The following is a 20,349-nucleotide window of genomic DNA, read 5'->3' as shown; positions in this document are numbered from 1 at the left end:
CAAAGTGCTGGGATTACAGGCCTGAGCCACCGCGCCCGGCTCATTTTCTTATAACTAGAAGAATCCTAACTACATCACCCTAATCTGTCTATATCTAGCCACATCTGGAAGCCTTCACTGCCTCTGGGTGCTCTTCATTCTCAGATCTCTCTCATTTCTACTTCCTTTTCTCTCCAGCTCAGCTTCCACCTCTGCGCAAACCTACCAGAGGGTAGCTGTCTGCCAGCAGGTCAGGGCTATTATAGAAGCCATCTGAGTCATGCTTCAGAGCAGGCTTCCAAGGCTGCCTCGTACAGCTCCATGGCTGGGTGTGGGCATCTCCACCCCCGCCCCCACACCCACCAGAGCCTCATCATTCCCCTTTCATTCGCCTCCCACTGCCTTGATGCTATTTCCAAGGCTGGGCTGTAGGACTGTGGATGTCACTTAGATCTGGAAAAGCAGGTCTAAACAGTCCACTTGCTTGATTACACTGCTGAGCATGTTCTCACGTGCAAATGGGTGGGTGGAGTGCTCCCCACAAACTCACTAAGTTTAAGGTGGACAGCACAAGTGAGGCAAGACCATCAAACAGAATTACAACGCTATGTACGTAGGCAGGTATATCTGTGTACACATCAAACATAAATGACACACGTTCTGTACAGTATGTATGCATGTAACTCTTGTAGCGTGTAACCACACAGGGGTAGAGTAATGCCTACAAGTCACAAAGGAGGTGCTCTGCAGCAGCAGCTGAGTGATCTGCTCTGAGAAAACCTGATAGACCTACACCCAATCTTACAATATATTCACAATAAGGGGCAATTACCTACACTATAGAAAGATTCTTCACCTTATTAAGAGATTTACTACAAGGTCCCACTAAACTGCATGGGCTCTACTGGACTTAGAATAGGGTTTGATTTGCCTAAGACTTCGCAGGCAACTACATAAATCAACTACAAAAAACCAAGGAGCCACACCTGAACTGAATGTTTTCAGCTATATAATATGATGTACAAAACGAGGTAATTTTATTTGTATCAATATTACTGATTTTCCATGTGAGTAAGATAATGCCTCCAAATGTCATCATGTCAGCTGAGGCTGCACATCTGATTCAGGGACGAGCAAGACATTTCCTAATACAGTTTTGCTGTTAAATAGGGTCTGTCATTGAGAAAAAAAAAAAAAAAAGACCAAGGTATCCATCTAGATCCATATAAAGTTTTTTTTTTTTTTTTTTTTTGAGACGGAGTCTCGCTCTGACACCCAGGCTGGAGTACAGTGGCGCAGTCTGCAAGCTCCATCTCCTGGGTTCACACCATTCTTCTGCCTCAGCCTCCCAAGTAACTGGGACCACAGGCGCCCACCACCATGCCCGGCTAATTTTTTTTATTTTTAGTAGAGATGGGGTTTCACCATGTTAGCCAGGATGGTCTTGATCTCCTGACCTCGTGATCCGCCTGCCTCGGCCTCCCAGAGTACTGGGATTATAGGCGTGAGCCACTGCGCCCGGCCGATCCATATAAAGTTTTTAAAGACTGAATAATGATAATGATTGCAGGTAAAACATAGTACTTACTGCGTACCAGGCACATTCTAAGTGTTTTACAGGTATTAATTCACCTCTCGATAACTTCATGCGGTTACTATTATCCCTGCTTTATAGCTGAGCAAATGGGCGTACATGTTGCCCAAGGAGGCAGTAACTGGCAGAGCCAATATGAATGCAGGCTGTCTGTGTCAGGAGGCCACACTCTTAAATCACCACACCATGCTGCCGCCTTGATCTGGCAGTCACAGGCAGATGGAGAACAGTTCAGGCAAGAGGAGTGGGGATGGGGAGCTACTTAAGCTATTAGCAATGCGTTCAGACACAGTGCTAAGGACCTAACTATGCAATGAAATCAAACAAAAGAAAAGAATGATGTTGGAAGTCAGGAAACGGTAAGAGTATTGACTAAAAGGAGACGTAAGGGAGGTTTCTAGAGAACTGGTCTGTTTCTCAATTTAGGTGCTGGTTACATGGGTGTATGTGCTTTGTGAAAACTCATCAAGCTGTACAGTTATGTGTACTTTTTTTTGCTTTGTTTTGTTTTGAGACAGAGTTTTGCTCTTGTTGCCCAGGCTGGAGTGCAATGGCGCGATCTCAGCTCACTACAACTGCTGCCTCCCAGGTTCAAGTGATTCTCCTGCCTCAGCCTCCTGTGTAGCTGGGATTACAGGTGTCCACCACCATGCCCAGCTAATTTTTCTATGTTTAGTAGAGACGGGGTTTCACCATGTTGGCCAGGCTGGTCTCGAACTCCTGACCTCAGGTGATCCAACCACCTTGGCTTCCCAAAGTGCTGGGATTACAGGCGTGAGCCACTGCGCCTGACCTGTTTTTGTTTTTGTTTTTTTGTTTTTTTTTTGAGACAGGGTTTCACTCTGTCATCCAGGCTGGAGTGCAATGGTGCAATCACCATTCACTGCTGCCTGTACCTTCCAGGCTTATGCGCAATCCTCCCACCTCAGCCTCCTGAGTAGCTGGGACCACAAGCACACATCACCACAACAGCTAATTTTTAACATTTTTTGTAGAGACAGAATATCCTTATGTTGCCTAGGCTGGTCTTGAACTCCTGGGCTTAAGCCAACCTCCCACCTTCGCCTCCTAAAGTGCTAGAATTACAGGCATGAGCCACCGTGTCTGGCCAAGAGCTGCCATTCAGAGCTACACTGTCTGGGTTAAAATTTGCCTTTGTGGCCGGGCACGGTGGCTCACGCCTGTAATCCCAGCACTTTGGGAGGCTGAGGCGGGCAGATCACGAGGTCAGGAGATCGAGACCATCCTGGCTAACACAGTGAAACCCCGTCTCTACTAAAAACACAAAAAATTAGCTGAGCGTGGTGGCGGGCGCCTGTAGTCCCAGCTACTTGGGAGGCTGAGGCAGGAGAATGGCGTGAACCTGGGAGGTGGAGCTTGCAGTGAGCCAAGATCACACCACTGCACTCCAACCTGGGTGATAGAGCGAGACTCCATCTCAAAAAAAAAAAAAAAAAAATTTGCCTTTGTACCCACTAGATGTGTGATCTTGAACATGCAGCTCAACCTGTGTTGTCTTGCTTTCTGCAACTGAAAAGCTGGTATATCACAGTCCCTAACCTCACATATTCAATGGCACACAGAGCACAAGTCTAAATGTTAGTCATTCCCATCACCATTTAGGCCCATAGCCATGGTCTCCTATCTTAAATCAGTTACCATTTACTTTTCTTTATCATTTTCCCATTATTTAAACAATTTACTATTATTTCCTACCATGTTCTAAAAAAAAATTTAAAGTAGATTTGTTTTACCTGTTATTTAAGTAATACAATCATATTACAAGAAATCTGGAAAATAGAAAGTCAAGTATTACACTTTTAGGAGTGTAGTCACCCTGTCCCGTTCTGACGTCCCTAAAGTAATCTGCAGACACAAACTACAGCAGGCACATTATAACAACCATAAGTGGGGCCATCAGGTACAGAAAGGGCCTGCAGAGCACATATTAGTCAATGTATACTCAACAAACAGCCACAACTTTTATCTTATTTTGAAAATTTCCAATCCTACAGAAAAGTTAAAAGAATGATACACTGAATACCCAAATACCATTCACCCAGCTTCACAAGTTGTTAACATTTCGCCACATTTGCTTTATCTTCTCTTCATACACAGATGTTTTATTTTTTGACAATTAAGTTAAATTATTTGAATCATGTGACAATTAAGTTAAAGACATCAGGTCCTTTTATCCATTAATACTTTAGCCTTTCTCCCTAGCAACAGGGACATTATCCTGTATAACCATAATACCATAATCACATTCAGGGAATTTCACATACAGTACTATTAACTAATACACAGTGTAAATTCATATTTTTCCAATTGTCCTTAAAATATGACCTTTTTTTTCAATTCAGGATCTAATCAAGGATCAACAGTGCATTTAAACTGCCATGTTTCCTTTAATGTAGAACAGTCCCTGCCCCTTGCCTTTTTATGTCTTTCATAGCACTGGGGGGTGTGTGTGCGTGTATTATTTTTTTTTTTAGGTGGGGTCTCACTGTGTCACCCAGCCTGGAATGTGGTGGCGCAATCATGGCTCACTGCAGCCTCAGCCTCTTGGGCTCAAGTGGTCCTCCTACCTCAGCCTCCCAAGTAGCTAGGACTATAGGCATGCCACCACACCTGGCTAATCTTTAATTTACAGGGTCTTGCTTCATTGCCCAGGCTGGTCTCAAACTCCTGAGCTCAAGCGATCCTCCTGCTTCAGCCTCTCAAAGTGCTGACATTTTTGAAGAATATAGGCATTTGTCTTGTAAAGTGTCTCACAATCTGTATTTGTCTGCTTATACTTTGATTCAGGTTAAACATTTTTGGGAAAATGCTACATAGTTGATGTTACATACCTCACACTGCAACACATAAGAAGGTACATAATAAGGCCCCGGGCGCAGTGGCTCACGCCTGTAATCCCAACACTTTGGGAGGCTGAGGCGGGTGAATCACGAGGTCAGGAGATCGAGACCGTCCTGGCTAACAAGGTGAAACTCCGTCTCTACTAAAATATACAAAAAATTAGCCAGGCATGGTGGTGGGCACCTGTAGTCCCAGCTACTCGGGAGGCTCAAGCAGGAGAATGGCCTGAACCCAGAAGATGGAGCTTGCAGTGAGCCGAGATCGCACCACTGCACTCCAGCCTGGGGGACAGAGTGAGACTCCATCTCCAAAAAAAAAAAAAAAAAAAAGAAGAAGAAGGTACATAATAATACTTTGTTCCATTATTAGTGTTGTTCTGTTTCACAACTACTGTGATTGTTACTCTTTTTTTTTTTTTTTTTTTATGGAGTCTTGCTCTGTTGCCCAGGCTGGAGTACAGTGGTGCAATCTTGGCTCACAGTAACATCTGCCTCCCGGGTTCAAGCGATTCTCCTGCCTCAGCCTCCCGAGTAGCTGGGATTACAGGTGCCCACCACCACGCCCGGGTAATTTTTTTTATTTTTAGTAGAGACGGGGTTTCACCGTGTTAGCCAGGATGGTCTCGAACTCCTGACCTCAGGTGATCCAACCACCTCAGCCTCCCAAAGTGCTGGGATTACAGGCGTGAGCCACTGTGCCCGGCCTGCCCTAGTCCCACTTCTGGCCAACTCAACTGGAGCCCCACAGGAAGGTTTGGAAATCAGTGTGTTGACAAGCTCCTCTAAGGGGTTGATGGGCAGCCAGATTTAGGAACTCCTGCCTAGAGAAGACCCATTGTAGCCTCCATGAGGGGACTGTTCCACAGAGCATACAATGGTAGGTGGTAGTTATGGATCTGCCTCATGTGCCAACAACTGGCTCCCACAGGTGTGAAATGTGGGCAGAGGGGTTCAACCTAGACAGGTCTATTGTACCCCAAATGCATAACCTACTCAAGGTTTAAAAAAAGAAGTCACTGGCCGGGCACGGTGGCCCATGTCTATAATCCCAGCACTTTGGGAGGCAAGGCGGGCAGATCACCTGAGGTCAGGAGTTCGATACCAGCTTGACCAACATGGAGAAACCCCATCTCTACTAAAAAAAACAAAAAAATTAGCTGGGTGTGGTGGCGCATTCCTATAATCCCAGCTACACAGGAGGCTGAAGCAGGAGAATCGCTTGAACCTGGGAGGCATAGGTTGCAGTGAGTCGAGATTGCGCCATTGCACTCCAGCCTGGGCAACAAGAGCAAAACTCCATCTCAAAAAAAAAAAAAAAAAAAAGTCACTGTAACTACAGAAGCTACCAGATCTATGGTTCTCCAAATTTAGTCTCTACCAGAAGCACTAAGGAACATCACTCTCAAAGATTCTGAGTCAGACATCTGCAATGGGGCCTAGTAATATGTATTTGCAACAAGCTCTCCAGGTAGTTCAGAGGCAGGTGGTATAAGAACCATGCTTTGAGAGACCATGGCTTGCTCTGAACTTTATCTGTGATAGTTCAAGAGCAAAAGAGTTGGGAAAAAGCATCTCGGCCTTCATTTGAAGGCTACTTACAAAAACAAGAAACAAAATCTGAGATCAGATGGGAAATGCTTCTGAGCAATTAGCCACAGAGAAACATATATCAGATGACATGAAAGAAACCCTCCATGAAACACGACAAGGGTGCAGGGTGGCACAACATAACACAGAACTTGCTGCTGGAGGGCACAGGGGAGTAGCCCTCTCTGCCATGGCCCAGTTGGTTTTCCAACCAGGAAACAGCAGGCAAAACAAGCCAGCCTCATGGTAGAATTGGGGCATAGTACTCCCAGGAAAGGCCACTCCACAAACATCAAAATATAGCTGCTAGTACTCAAAGCCAACCAGGCTCATGGCAAAAGGAGCAGCACAGCAGCCAGCCCTGGCCTCCTACCTGACTGGAACACGTATCGTGCCAAGCCCTGCATTAACTCTGCGGGCCATGTTGGTGGGGCAGACTCCCCAGTTTCTCTCTTCAGACGAAAGGTCAACTCAAAGCCAAAACCACTAGGTCCATCTGTTCCTGTAAACCTGAAAGACATAAAAAGCAAGTGTTTTAAGCTCAATTACCTTAGGAAAAACACTCTCTTGAAAGTCTAAAGTTCTCCCCCTTTTTATGGTGGCCTCAGTATCCAAATCCTCCATTCAGAGGAGTATCCCAGGATGTGAGCCTTGTGGGGAGGGAACCCGAGAAACCCATAAGGAACCAGACTCTTGCCTCATCCTTCTGCCAGCTGTGGGTATGTGGATGTGACCTTGGCCTGGCCAAATTCTACTGCTAGCACTCTGAATTATGAGTTACAAATTTTGTGGCTCTGGAACATTCCTTCCTGGATGATTGAGGCAACACTGCTGAAAATCTCCCTTGTTCATGCTCCTTATTCCTTCAAGCTGTTAATAGGCATCTGCTTTGTTTGCTAAGGATACATGTCCTGTGAGCCACAAGGCTATATGCTCTGTGATATGGTTTGGCTCTGTGTCCCCACCCAAATCTCATCTTGAATTGTAATCCCCATAGTCTCCACGTGTCAAGGGAGGAACCAGGTAGGAGATGATTGGATCATGGGGGTGGTTTCCTCCGCAGTGTTCTTGTGATAGTGAATTCTCACAAGATCTGATGGGTTTATAAGGCAGTTTTCTCTGCTCTTGCCCACTCTCTTGTGCCTGCCACCCTCTTCTCCTTCCACCAACATTGTAAGTTTCCTGAGGTATTCCCAGCCATGTGGAACTGTGAGTCAATTAAACCTACTTTCTTTATAAATTACCCAATCTCAGGTATGTCTTTATATCAGTGTGAGAATGGATTAATACACTCTGTGAGGATGAGACCCTTTCTCCACTCCCACCTCCACTCTGCCCACAAGGGTACAACCTTGGGTGGCACTGGCTGGCCTGCAGACTCAGCATTTGTGGACAGATCCCAAGGCAGATTCCAAATACTGGGTGGGCCCATATTCTTCCTGAAACTCAGCACCCAACACATACTCCTCAATTAGCACAAGCTCTTCCTGAAACCTGGCACTCTACATGTACTCTTCAATTGCTGGAACCCTAGAGATGCATGGGTTGCCCTCCCTTCCCATCCCTCAGTGACCCAGAATAATGAGGATGATTGCTTCTGTGGTCACAATTTATTAAAGTGACAATGAGAGAAGGCAGGAGTCCCTGCCTCCCTGTTTGCAGGAAACACTCAGGAGCCCCAAGTCTCAGGGAAGTCCCTGAAAGGGACTTCCATCAGAGAGGGCAATGATGTGGATCAGAGAGCTGGGCCTGGCTGGCGGGGTGCCACATCTCCTCAGGTAAGGGAAGCATCCAGGGAGAGCTACATGAGGCTTGCCAGCATGGGAAGGTTAAAATTAAAATACATTCATGATAGAATTTTCAGTAATTATATCTTGTACAGACATGAGCCACAATGATTATACACATGTAAACTCATCAGCATACAAACACAAACCATAAACTAAGATGACAGCCAACCAAGCTCCTGGAACAGGTGATCAGAGGTGAGAATTCTCAAGGGCTGATGATGCAGTCAATGCCCAACCCTAGAATTCCACGTGGCATCTTTTCTTCATCATCATCATCATCACCCCGAGAGGCAAGGCCAGGAGATGGGATAGAAAGAGATTCCCAAGTCTCAGAAGCTGACATCTGTCCTAGTTTTCTGTGCCTGGGTGAATCCAGCCCTCCTGCACTTTGCAGGGAAAGATCACCTCTGAGAAGCTAAGTTCTCTAATGGACTGAAAAGGTATCATTAGAAATTATCATGATCAAACTCTATGTATGTATGTATGTATCTATCTATCTAGCTATCTAGCTATCTATCATCTATGTATTTTTTTGAGACAGGGTATCGCTCTGTTACTCAGGCTGGAGTGCAGTGGCGTGATCTTCAGCTCACTGCATGTGTGAACTCTTGGGGGCTCAAGCGATCCTCTTGTCTCAGCCTCCCGAGTAGCTGGCACACCATGGCACCTGGCACCTGGCACCTGGCTAATTTTTTTCTTTTTTTTTAGTAGAGATAAAGTCTCCCTATGTTGCCCAGACTGGTTTCAAATTCCTGGGCTCAAGCAATCCTTTGGCCACGGCCTCTCAAAGTATTGGGATTACAGATATGAGCCACCATGCCCAGCCTCTCTTTCTTTCTCTCTTTCTCTCTCTCTCTCTCTACCGCCCCCCCACCGCTTTCTTTCTGAGACAGCATCTTGCTCTATACAATGGTGTGAACATGGCTCACTGTAGCCTTGACCTCCCAGGCTTAGGCGATCCTTCCACCTCAACCTCCCAAGTAGCTGGAACCACAGGTGTGCACCACCATGTCCAGCTAATTTTTAAAACTTTTGTAGAGACAGGTCTCAACACATTGCCTGGGCTAGTCCTTGAACTCCCAGGCTCAAGTAATCCTCCCTCCTTGGCCTCCCGAAGTGCTAGGAACACAGGCAAGAGCCACAGCACCTGGCCCAACTATATTTAAATGAAGTATCCACGGTTTGCATTTTCCCCAGGTATCTATAGCAATGTGGGAAACAGAATCCTTTTTTTAAAAAAAAATTTTATTTTATTATTATTATACTTTAAGTTTTAGGGTACATGTGCACAACGTGCAGGTTTGTTACATATGTATACATGTGCCATGTTGGTGTGCTGTACCCATTAACTCGTCATTTAGCATTAGGTATATCTCCTAATGCTATCCCTCCTCCCTCCCCCCACCCCACAACAGTCCCCGGTGTGTGATGTTCCCCTTGCTGTGTCCATGTGTTCTCATTGTGAAACAGAATCCATTTTGAGGGTACACACGTGGAATTTTGGAGACCAGGCCAGCAGAAGATGCTTGGACAACACAATGTAAGCTATTTTATTTCTTTGCTGAATCACCCTGTTTGGGGTCAATTCAGTGCAGGCAGGCTGAGGGAACAGCTATCAAACTGAAGTTGGAAGAGCTACCTCCCTGGAGCTGCAGGTTTGGGAGGGGTGTGAAAACCTGGAGCAATGCAAGATTGACTAGAGGTAAAACTCGGTAAAGGGAGATGGGTCAGTAGGGCAAAGGGAAGATATTAAGCAGCCACCAATTAGAGGCAGCTTTGTAAAATGTATTAGACCATTACTCCAGGGCTTTCATCTTGGGCCAAGAAAAGTACATGATTTCTAACCACAAAAACTTGAGAAACAGACTAAAAGAAACTTGTTCCTCTTCGGCTGCACAATGGGAAGAACCCTCAAATGCAGAGAAAGAAATCACTGGATCAGATGCATCCACACAGCACCACTTCACTAAAGAGGGTCCGTGTGCACACGCGCCTAGAGGTGTGCATGCGTGCACACACGTGTCCACCATCTGCCTCCACGCAGGGTGCTTTCTGGGCCAGCTCTGTGGTGGGCAGGCCAGCCCTTACTTGGCTGGGTGGGAGGGACAGGCCCGGCCAGATGGTCTCCACCTGCATTTGATTACCACCCACGGGCTGGCTGGACGCTACCTCTAAACTCTGAAACATGAGTTTGGAATGGCCCAGCCTCAGGATAAACACACGACCTGAAGTCTGTCAGAAGTTCTCTTTTTCAAAGCAGGCTGCCCAAGCAATCGCCAAGTGACAAGGTCATTCCATCTTTAAAGTCTCCTGGAGGGGCCTGGCTTGGTCTGGACTTCCTCACATGAGGGCTTCTCTAGCCAAAGTGGTTTTGTCTGAACAGAGAATGAAGCCCCTCCTAGGGAGCGGCTGTCTCTCACATCTTCCAAGAAAGGAAAGCATAAAGGGAAATTGGCATGTGCTGCAGAAGGTGGGATCTGGGTCACAGCAAAGTATTTTTCTAACACAGAAGTCTACTAAAATACTGGCTGGTGGTAAATGGGGCCAGTGGAATTTCTTCCTACAGAAATTAAAAAAAGAAAAAAAAAAGATTTTTCCCAGTCTGGCAGAGTGGGGGTAAGGGGTTCTAACTGTCTTATTGCAAAAGGAAGGATGAGATAAGACTCTCAAGACTGTTTCCTGCTCAAGAACCCTGGATCCTGTTCACAGGGGTGTCCAGGGGAAGGCTGGCTTTGTCCCAGCAGTTTGGCAAGTCTGCCTGATGGCTGTGCCAGCCTCAACAGTAACATCAAATCAGAAGACAAGAACACATGCCTTGAATCCTAGACACACAACAGCCTGACCATTAGAACTCACCCAAAGGTCTCCCCCAGAGTACCTCACTAAGAAGGTATCAGTGAGCGTCCAAGAGCCCAAAATGACTGCTGAAAGTCAGCATCTCATGCTCAACAACCATTATTTATTTATCTGTGAGACGGAGCCTCACTGTCTCCTAGGCTGGAGTGCAGTGGTGCGATCACAGCTCACTGCAGCCTCTGCCTCCCGGGCTCAAGTCATTCTCCTGCCTCAGCCTCCCAAGTAGCTGGGATTACAGGTGTGTGCCACCACACCCAGCTGACTTTTGTATTTTTAGTAGAGACAGGGTTTCATTATGTTGCCCAGGCTGGTCTCGAACTTCTGACCTCAGGTGATCTGCCCGCCTCTACCTCTCAAAGTGCTGGGATTACAGGCGTGAGCCACTGTGCCCAGCCCATTATTTATTACTAAGGAAATGCAAATCAAAACCACAGTGAGCTACCGCCCCTCCACACCCTCTAGCATAACTAAGAGATAATAAGTGTTAGAGAGGACGTGGAGAAATAGGAATACTTGCACATCATTAGGGGGAATATAAAATGATGGAGCTACTTTGGAAAAAGAGTTTGGCAGTTCCTAAAAAAGTTAAACAGAGTCACCATATGATCCAGCAATTCCACTCCTAAGTATATGCCCAAGAGAACTGAAAACCTGGCTGGATGCAGTGGCTCATGCCTGTAATCCCAGCACTTTGGGGGACCGAGGTGGATGGACCACTTGAGCCGAGGAGTTTGAGGCCACCCTGGGCAACATGGCCAAACCCCGTTTCTACGAAAAAAAAAAATACGAAAATTAGCCAGGCATGGTGGCTCACACCTGTAGTCCCAGCTACTCGGGGTGGGGGTGCTGAGGCAGTAGGAAAATCATCTGAGCCCAGGGAGGTCAAGGCAGCAGTGAGCCTTGATGGTGCCACTGCACTCCACCCTGGGTGACAGAGTAAGACCCTGTCTAAAAAAAAAAGAAAAAAGAAAACCTGTTCACATGAAAACGTATACATCAATGTTCATAGTAGCACTATTCATAGTAGCCAAAAAGTAGAAACAACCCAAATGTCCATCAATTGAGGAATGGATAAACAAAATATGGTATAGCTGTACAATGAAATATAACTTGGCAATAAAAAAGAATAAAGTATGCATACGCTATAACATGGATGACCTTGAAAACATCATGCTAAGTGAAAGAAGCCAGATACAAAAGACTACCTATTATATGATTCTATTTTTATGAAATGTCCATAATAGACAAATCTATAGAGACAGAAAATAGGTTGGTGGTTGCCAGAAACTAGGGTGAGGAAGGAATGGGGCGTGACTGCTGATGGGTACAGAATTTCTTTTTGGGATGATGGAAATTTTTTTTTTTTTTTTGAAACAGAGTCTCACTCCGTTGCCCAGGCTGGAGCACAGTGGCACAATCTTGGCTCACTGCAACCTCTGCCTCCCGGGTTCAAGCGACTCTCCTGCCTCAGCCTCCCAAGTAGTTGGGTCTACAGGCGCGTACCACCATGCCGTTAATTTTTGTATTTTTACTAGAAACAGTGTTTCGCCATGTTGGCCAGGTTGGTCTCAAACTCCTGACCTCAAGTGATCTGCCCGTCTCTGCCTCCCAAAGTGCTGGGATTATAGTCGTCAGCCACCGTGCCTGGCCTGGGAGATGGAAATGTTCTGGAATTAGATAATGTAATGGTTGTGTAACCTTATAAATATACTTAAAAACCAACGAATTACACACTTTAACAGGGTGAATTTCATGGTATATGATTTATTTTTAAAAAGCTGGCATCTCAGGTATACCTGATGTCATATCATTTAACTCTCTATAACTCTAGGACTCAGCCATTGTTATACTCATTTAACAAACAAATGAGAAACACTGACGGAGTTTATGTAATAGTCCATAAATCACAGAGCAAGTGACAGAGCTAGAACTTAAAGTCTGTATAACTCCAAAGCTCATCTTTTTTTTGTGAGACAGGATCTCACTCTGTTGCCCAGGCTGGAGTATGGCTGCACAATCAGGGCTCATCGCAGCCATGACCTCCTGGGTTCAAGAGATCCTCTCACCTCAGCCTCCCGAGTAGCTGAAATTACAAGTGTGTGCCTAATTAATCTATTTTTGCCTAATTAAGCCTATCTTCTTATTGCTGTGTGACCAGAGGCAAGCTATTTAACCTCTCTGTGCCTCAGTTTTCTCATCTATAAAATGGGGATCTATAAAATGGGGATAATAACAGTAACTATTTCATAGAGTTGTTATTGGGGATTAAACATTTGGAAACAGTACTTGGAACACTATAAGCATTATATCACTTACATTAAGTGAAGAAAGCCAGTCACAAAAGACCATATGTTGTATGATTTTATTTATATTACAGGAAAAATTGTATAATTTGTAATATGTAATATAAATTATACTTATATCAAATGTCCAGAATGGACAAATCTATGGGGAAAGTGGATTAGTGGTTGCCTAGGACTGGGGTAGTGGGGACGAATGGGGAGTAACTGCTAATGAATATGGATGGAGTTTCTTTTCAGGGTAAAGAAAAAGTTCTAAAATTAGATTGTAGTGAAGGTTACATAACTATAAATATGCAAAAAGCCATGAAAGTGTACACTTTAAATGGGTGAACTGTATGCTACATTAATTATATCAATAAATGCTTTATTCATTTATTCTTTAATTTGGAAAAAACTCAAAAACCTGATAGAAAAAATTCACAAACGAGATATACAGATATCCCTTAAGCATAAGACAAGATGTTTGACCTCACACATAATAAAAGAAATGCAAATGAAAACAATGAGATACCATTCTCACCTATCAGACTGGCAAAAATTAGTAAGTATGACATCATATTCTGCTGCCAAGGTTGTGGGGGAAGAGACACTCTCATATGTTGCTGGTATGGATATAAATTAGTACAACTCATATGGAGGAGAATTAGGCAGTACCTAATAAAACTACATATAGGTTTATACCTTTGGATCCAGCAATCCCACTTCTAAGAACTTATAATTGCAAAATACTGGAAATCACCTAAATGCCCATTCATAGAAGAATGACTCAAAGTGCTGTAAGAAAATGCTGCTGTAAGAAACAATGAAGAACTCTACAAATTGGTATAAACACTATTAGGTGAAAAAAGCAAAAGAGGCTGGGCACGGTGGTTCATGCCTGTAATTCCAGCACTTTGGGAGGCCAAAACAGGTAGATTGCTTGAGCCCAGGAATTCGACACCAGGCTAGGCAACATGGTGAAGCCTTGCCTCCCCAAAAATACAAAAATTAGCTGGGCATGGTGGCGCGTGCCTGTAGTCCCAGCTACTCAGGAGGCTAAGGCAGGAGGATTGCTTGAATCTAGGAAGTAGAAGGTACAGTGAGCTGTGATTACACCACTGCACTCCAGCCTGGGTGACAGAGGGAGACTCAGTCTCAAAAAGAAAAAAAAAAGAGCAAAAGGATATTATAGTATGTTTTTGAGGAAGAAAGAAAGGAAGATACGAGCCAAGCATGGTGGCTGACATCTGTAATCCCAGAACTTTGGGAGGCCAAAGCAGGTGGATCACCTGAGGTCAGGAGTTCGAGACCAGCCTGGCCAACATGATGAAACCCCATCTCTACTTAAAAAAAAAAAAAAAAAAAAAAAAGTCCAGGCGCAGTGGCTCACATCTGTAATCCCAGCACTTTGGGAGGCCGAGGTGGGTGGATCATGAGGTCAGAAGTTCGAGACCTGCCTGACCAACATGGAGAAACCCTGTCTCTACTAAAAATACAAAAATTAGCCAGGAGTGGTGGCGTGCACCTGTAATCCCAGCTACTCAGGAGGCTGAGGCAGAAGAATCGCTTGAATCCGGGAGGCAGAGGTGGCAGTGAGCCAAGATCACGCCACTGCACTCCAGCCCAGGCAACAGAGTGAGACTCCATCTCAAAAAAAAAAGCCAAGGTGGGTGGATCACTTGAGGTCGGGAGTTCAAGTCCAGCCTGACCAACATGGAGAAACCCCATCTCTACCAAAAATACAAAATTAGTCGGGCATGGTGGCGCATGCCTGTAATCTCAGCTACTCGGGAGACTAAGGCAGGAAAACTGCTTGAACCCAGGAGGCAGAGGTTGCGGTGAGCCAAGATCGCACCATCATTGCCCTCCAGCCTGGGTAACAAGAGCAAAACTCTGTCTCAAAAAAAAAAAAACTACAAAAAATTACCCGGGCATGGTGGTGTACACCTGCAATCCCAGCTACTAGGGAAGCTGAGGCAGGAGAATTGTTTGAACCTGGGAGGTGGAGGTTGCGGTGAGCCGAGATCACACCATTGTACTCCAGCTTGGGCACCAAGAACAAAACTGTCTCAAAAGGAAAAAAAAAAAAAAAAAAAAAAAGGCCGGGCGCGGTGGCTTACGCCTGCAATCCCAGCACTTTGGGAGGCCAAGGCACGCAGATCACCTGAGGTCAGGAGTTGGAGACCAGCCTGGCCAACATGGTGAAACCTCGTCTCTACTAAACATACAAAAATTTGCCAGGCGTGGTGGCGCATGCCTGTAGTTCCAGCTACTAGGGAGGCTGAGGCAGGGGAATCGCTTGAACCTAGAAGGCAGAGGTTGCAGTGAGCCGAGATCGCACCACCGCACTCCAGCCTGGGTGACAGAGCAAGATTCCATCTCAAAAAAAAGAAAGAAAGGTAGGAAAATATACATTACATACTCATTTCTGTAGAAAGCCACGCGGGAAGGATAAACCAAAAACGAATGAGATGGATTCTTACATGCAGTAGGCGGGAAGGCGGTAGAAAGCACTGCAGGGTGTGGGGGTGGGTAACATTTATTTGAATATACCTTTTTGTATAGTTCTCACTTTTGGTTCTGGATCCGTGATAATGCTTTCACACACTCAAAATAAATGAAACAGAATCAATGAGGAGGGAGAAAATGCTAAAATATAATACAAACAGAAACTAATGAACCTAACAGTATTTCAAATCAACCATATAACCACACTGAAAGGGGGAAAAAAAGATATAACCCAAGGAACCTTTTTTTTTTGAGATGGAGTCTTGCTCTGTCACCCAGTCTGGAGCGCAATGGCGCAATCTCTGATCACTGCAACCTCCGCCTCCCGGGTTCAAGTGATTCTCCTGCCTCAGCCTCCTGAGTAGCTGGGATTACAGGCGCACACCATCATGCCCAGCTAATTTTTTTATTTTTAGTAGAGACAGGGTTTCACCATGTTGGCCAGGCTGGTCTCGAGCTCCTGACCTCAAGTGATCCACCCACCTTGGCCTCCCAGAGCACTAGGATTATAGGTGTGAGCCACTGTGCCTGGCCTGAAATACATATATATTTTAAAGGCAGGCAGGAATGAACGCCACGGGTATAGTATTTATTTATTTAGTTAGTTATTATTTTTTGAGACAGAGTCTTGCTCTGTTGCCCAGGCTGGAGTGCAGTGGTGTGATCTCGGCTCGCTGCAATCTCTGCCTCCCAGGTTCAAGTGATTCTCCTGCCTCAAGCCTCCCGAGCAGCTGGGACTACAGGTGTGCACCAACACACCTGGCTAATTTTTGTATTTTTGGTAGAGACGGGGTTTCACCATGTTGGCCAGGCTGGTCTTGAACTACTGACCTCAAGTGATCCACCCACTTGGGCCTCCCAAAGTGCTGGGATTACAGGCATGAGTCACTGCACCAGGCCCCCATAGGTATAGCTTTAGAATTGGAGGCATCAGTATGAATTCATGGTATTTAAGAGAGAAACCAATATGGAAATAGAGTGGTATGTATATATGTGCGTGTGTTTTTCCTAGTTCTCGCCACTGGGAGCAGTGACACTCCAAGAGCAATGATAATACCTAGCCCCCGGATCATGGCTTCTATATACCATTCTCCACTAAATAAAACCAGGGCTTCCTGGATAAATGGCTGATTCCTGGGCTGGCAAAGTACAAAATGATTCTGGAATTTCCCACCATGCCAGAAATTAAGGAAGTGGTTCAGAGAATGATGGGAACATGCCAAAAGTAGAGAGAAGCCAAACTCAAGGTTCTCACTGGCCAAATCAACAACAATCTGAGCATCAAATTAAAGCATCCTAACAAATTATAATCTATTAATTAAAATAAAAATCTATGAGTCCACACTGACTGTAATGGACCTAGTGACACTGGCTCTAAAGATTTTGGACTTGCCAGCGTCTGTAACTGCATGAGCAAATTCTTTCTCCTAAATCTCTTTATAGATTTGTATTTATATTATGTGTATAGATAATATATAGATATGTGGATGTGCATCTCCAATTGTTTTTCCTAGAGAGCCCTAATACATTGATATAAATAAATGAATAAGCAAGTAAATATGGAGAAGACTCTTCTTTACAGTAAAATCTCAATATCAATGAATGAATGTAGAAACAATTATCAAATGAGAAGTCACCATTTGACAACTATTGTAATAATAATTCAGGCAAGAATCATCAATGGGTGGTAAAAATAGTGGGTAAAAAAATCTGATGAGAAACAAGATACTGACATAACCTCAAAATGCCTTCCCACAAGTTACTTATTAATTATTAATGGAAAAGCAGTAACTATACAGAAGAGAAACCTAGCAGACACCACCTTAACCAAACAATCAAAGTAATTAGACATCACCAACAGTAATTAGACAAATCAACATCAAGCGCCTCCTGATATGATCACTGAGAAGGGCACAACATGTCTGTGATATTCCTATGGAAAAATACATACACTGATCCTATGCATGAGGAAACATCAGATAAATCCAAATTGAAGGACATTCTATAAAATAACTGACCTGTACTCTTCAAAAGGTCATGAAAAACAGAAAGATTGAGGAAACATTTGAAGGCATCTAAGAGATGTGACAATTAGGTTACTAAAAAAGACTCTGGAGTCACTGAAGCAGGGTGACCAACTTGTCTTGTTTGCCCAGGACTTTTCTGGCTTTAGAACTGAAAGCCCCACATACCAGGAAAAGCCCAGGCAAATGGGGACAGTTGGTCAACCGATCCTGAAGTGTCCACTGTCTGACCCGCACAAAGCAAAACACTGCCACACTTAAAAAGCACCGAATATGCATCAAGAGCCACCAAAATGTCAGCAGTGCCAGAGCACAGTCTCTGAAGCCAGGCTGCCTATGCCCAAATCCTGGCTCTGGCACCCTTCCTGGCTGTGTGACCCTTGGCAAATCACTTAAGCCTCTCTGTACCTCAGTTTCTTCATCTGTAAAATGTAGATAAGAAGAGTTTACTTCCCCTTCTCACTTCTAATGTAAACTATGAACTTTGGGTGATGATGATGTGTCAACATAGGTTCACTGACTGTAACAAATGTACCAATCTGGGGAAGGATGTTGACAGCGGGAGAGGCTGCATACGTGTGTGTGTGTGTGCATGCGTGTGGTAAGCAGAGGGTGTGTGGTTGGTCTCTGTACTTTCTGCTCAATTTTGCTGAGAACCTAAAACTGCTCTAAAAAAGTCTTTTTTCAAAAATGAAGATATTAGTAGCTTCCATATGGTAGCTACTAAAATGAGTTAACATGTAATATAGAAAACACTTAGAACAGCACCTGGAACACAGTCGATCTTAGTGTTGGTGATTACTTACAGTAGCAGTTTCCAGTTCTGCTAATTTACCTAAGGGAATAATCTTACATTTGGAAAAAAAAAGCCTCTTGCGTAAGTATATTCAGTAGTATTTATAAGAATAAAAAATCTAGAAACAATCTAACTTTTCTACAAGTAGTGGTATTATATGAGTTCTGGCACATTACGTGGTAGGACATTACAAGTCACTAAAAACAATGGTTCTGAAAGCAGAAGGACTAACCTTTGAGAGGCAAGGGGTTCTCTTTCCACCTCTTACTGGTAAAGAGGAACAGGAACTTTACATCAGAACCCCACTCTATAGCCTCTAATGTTTTCTGTTCACCTATTATTCACTATAGCATAAAAATAAACTCCTTTTACAATGGTCATGAAATCGGGACCCTTATACATTGCTGGTGGAAATGTAAGATGATACAGCTGCTATGGAAAACAGTATGGCGGTTCCTCAAAAATTAAACATAGAATTGCCACATGATCCAGCAATTCTACTTCCAGGTATATATCCAAAAGAACTGAAAGCAGGGTCTTGAATAGAAATTTGTATACTGATGTTCAGAGTAGCATTGTTAGCAATAGTCAAAAGGTAGAAGCAACCCAAGAATCAGTCAATAGATGGATGGACAAGCCAAATTGGTATATACATATAATGGAATATTAGCCTTTAAAAAGGAAGAAAATTCTGACATCTGCTACAACATGGATGAACCCTGAAGACATTATGCTAAGTGAAATAAGCCAGGCACAAAGGGACAAATATCATATGATTCCACTTATATGAGGTACCCAGAGTAGTCACATTCATAGAGACAGAAATAAGATGGTGGTTGCCAGGGGTTGGAGGAAGTGAGAAGGGGGAGTTACTGTTTAAGGGGTACAGAGTGTTTCTGGAAGTGGAAGGTGGTTATGGTTGCACAACAATGTAAATGTACTTAATTCCACTGAACTGTAAATCTAAAAATGGTTAAAATGGTAAATTTTGGGCTGGGTGCAGTGGATCATGCCTATAATCCCAGCACTATAGGAGGCCAAGGTGGGAGGATTGCTTGAGCCCAGGAGTCTGAGACCAACCTGGGCAACATAAGGACATCCCATCTCTACAAGCAATTTAAAAATTAGCTGGGCATGGTGGTGTGCACCTGTGGTCCCAGCTACTTGGGAGTCTGTGGCAGAAGAATCACTGAGCCTGGGAGGTCCAGGCTGCAGTAAGTTGTGGCTGCACCACTGCACTCCAGCCTGAGTGACAGAACAAGACCTTGACTCAAAAAAAAAAAGGTAAATTTAAATTATGTAGGCTGGGTGCAGTGGCTCATGCCTGTAATCCCAGCACTTTGAAAGACCAAGGCGGGCAGATCACTTGAGGTCAGGAATTCAAGACCAGCCTGGCCAACACAGTGAAACCCTCTCTCTGCTAAAAATACAAAAATTAGCTGGGTGTGGTGGCACATGCCTGCAGTCCCAGCTACTCGGGAGGCTGAGGCAGGAGGATCAGTTGAGCCCAGGAGGCAGAAGTTGCCATGAGCTGAGATCACACCACTGCACTCTAGCCTGGGCAACACAGTGAGACTCCATCTCAAAAAAAATAATAATTTAAGAAAAAGATAAATTATGTACATTATGCCACAAATAAGTGGTTATGAAAAAAATACAAAACAAAATTCAACATAAAGTATGATTCAAAATGTTTATGTAAATACAAAATTTAAAATGTGAGTAAAATATATATGGGAAAAAGAAAATGCAGGCCGGGCGCGGTGGCTCACGCCTGAAATCTCAACACTTTGGGAGGCTGAAGCAGGTGGATCACGAGGTCAAGAGATCGAGACCATCCTGGCCAACATGGTGAAACCCCATCTCTACTAAAAACACAAAAATTAGCCAGGCGTAGTGGCAGGTGCCTGTAGTCCCAGCTACTCGGGAGGCTGAGGCAGGAGAATTGCCTGAACCCGGGAGGCGGAGGTTGCAATGCGCCGAGATTTTGCCACTGTACTCCAGCCTGGCAACAGAGGGAGACTCTGTCTCAAAAAAAAAAAAAAAAAAAAAAAAAAAAAGCAATAAAATTA

At 44.4% G+C, this 20,349-nt stretch overlaps 1 protein-coding gene across 12 annotated transcripts in view; it reads right to left on the bottom strand.

Annotated features, from left to right (window-relative positions):
* SUFU (SUFU negative regulator of hedgehog signaling) overlaps positions 1–20,349 on the bottom strand; it is a 132,760-nt gene that overhangs the window by 78,116 nt on the left and 34,295 nt on the right. For all 12 annotated transcript variants that reach the window (XM_054521628.2, XM_054521624.2, XM_054521625.2 and 9 more), the window contains one exon: positions 6,395–6,531. In XM_054521628.2, the coding sequence (XP_054377603.1) occupies positions 6,395–6,531 (137 nt within the window). The remainder of the gene's footprint in view (positions 1–6,394; positions 6,532–20,349) is intronic.

Source organism: Pongo abelii, chromosome 8 (assembly GCF_028885655.2).
Source record: "Pongo abelii isolate AG06213 chromosome 8, NHGRI_mPonAbe1-v2.0_pri, whole genome shotgun sequence".
NCBI classification, from domain to species: Eukaryota; Metazoa; Chordata; class Mammalia; order Primates; family Hominidae; genus Pongo; species Pongo abelii.
This window is presented reverse-complemented; position numbering and strand designations above follow the sequence as displayed.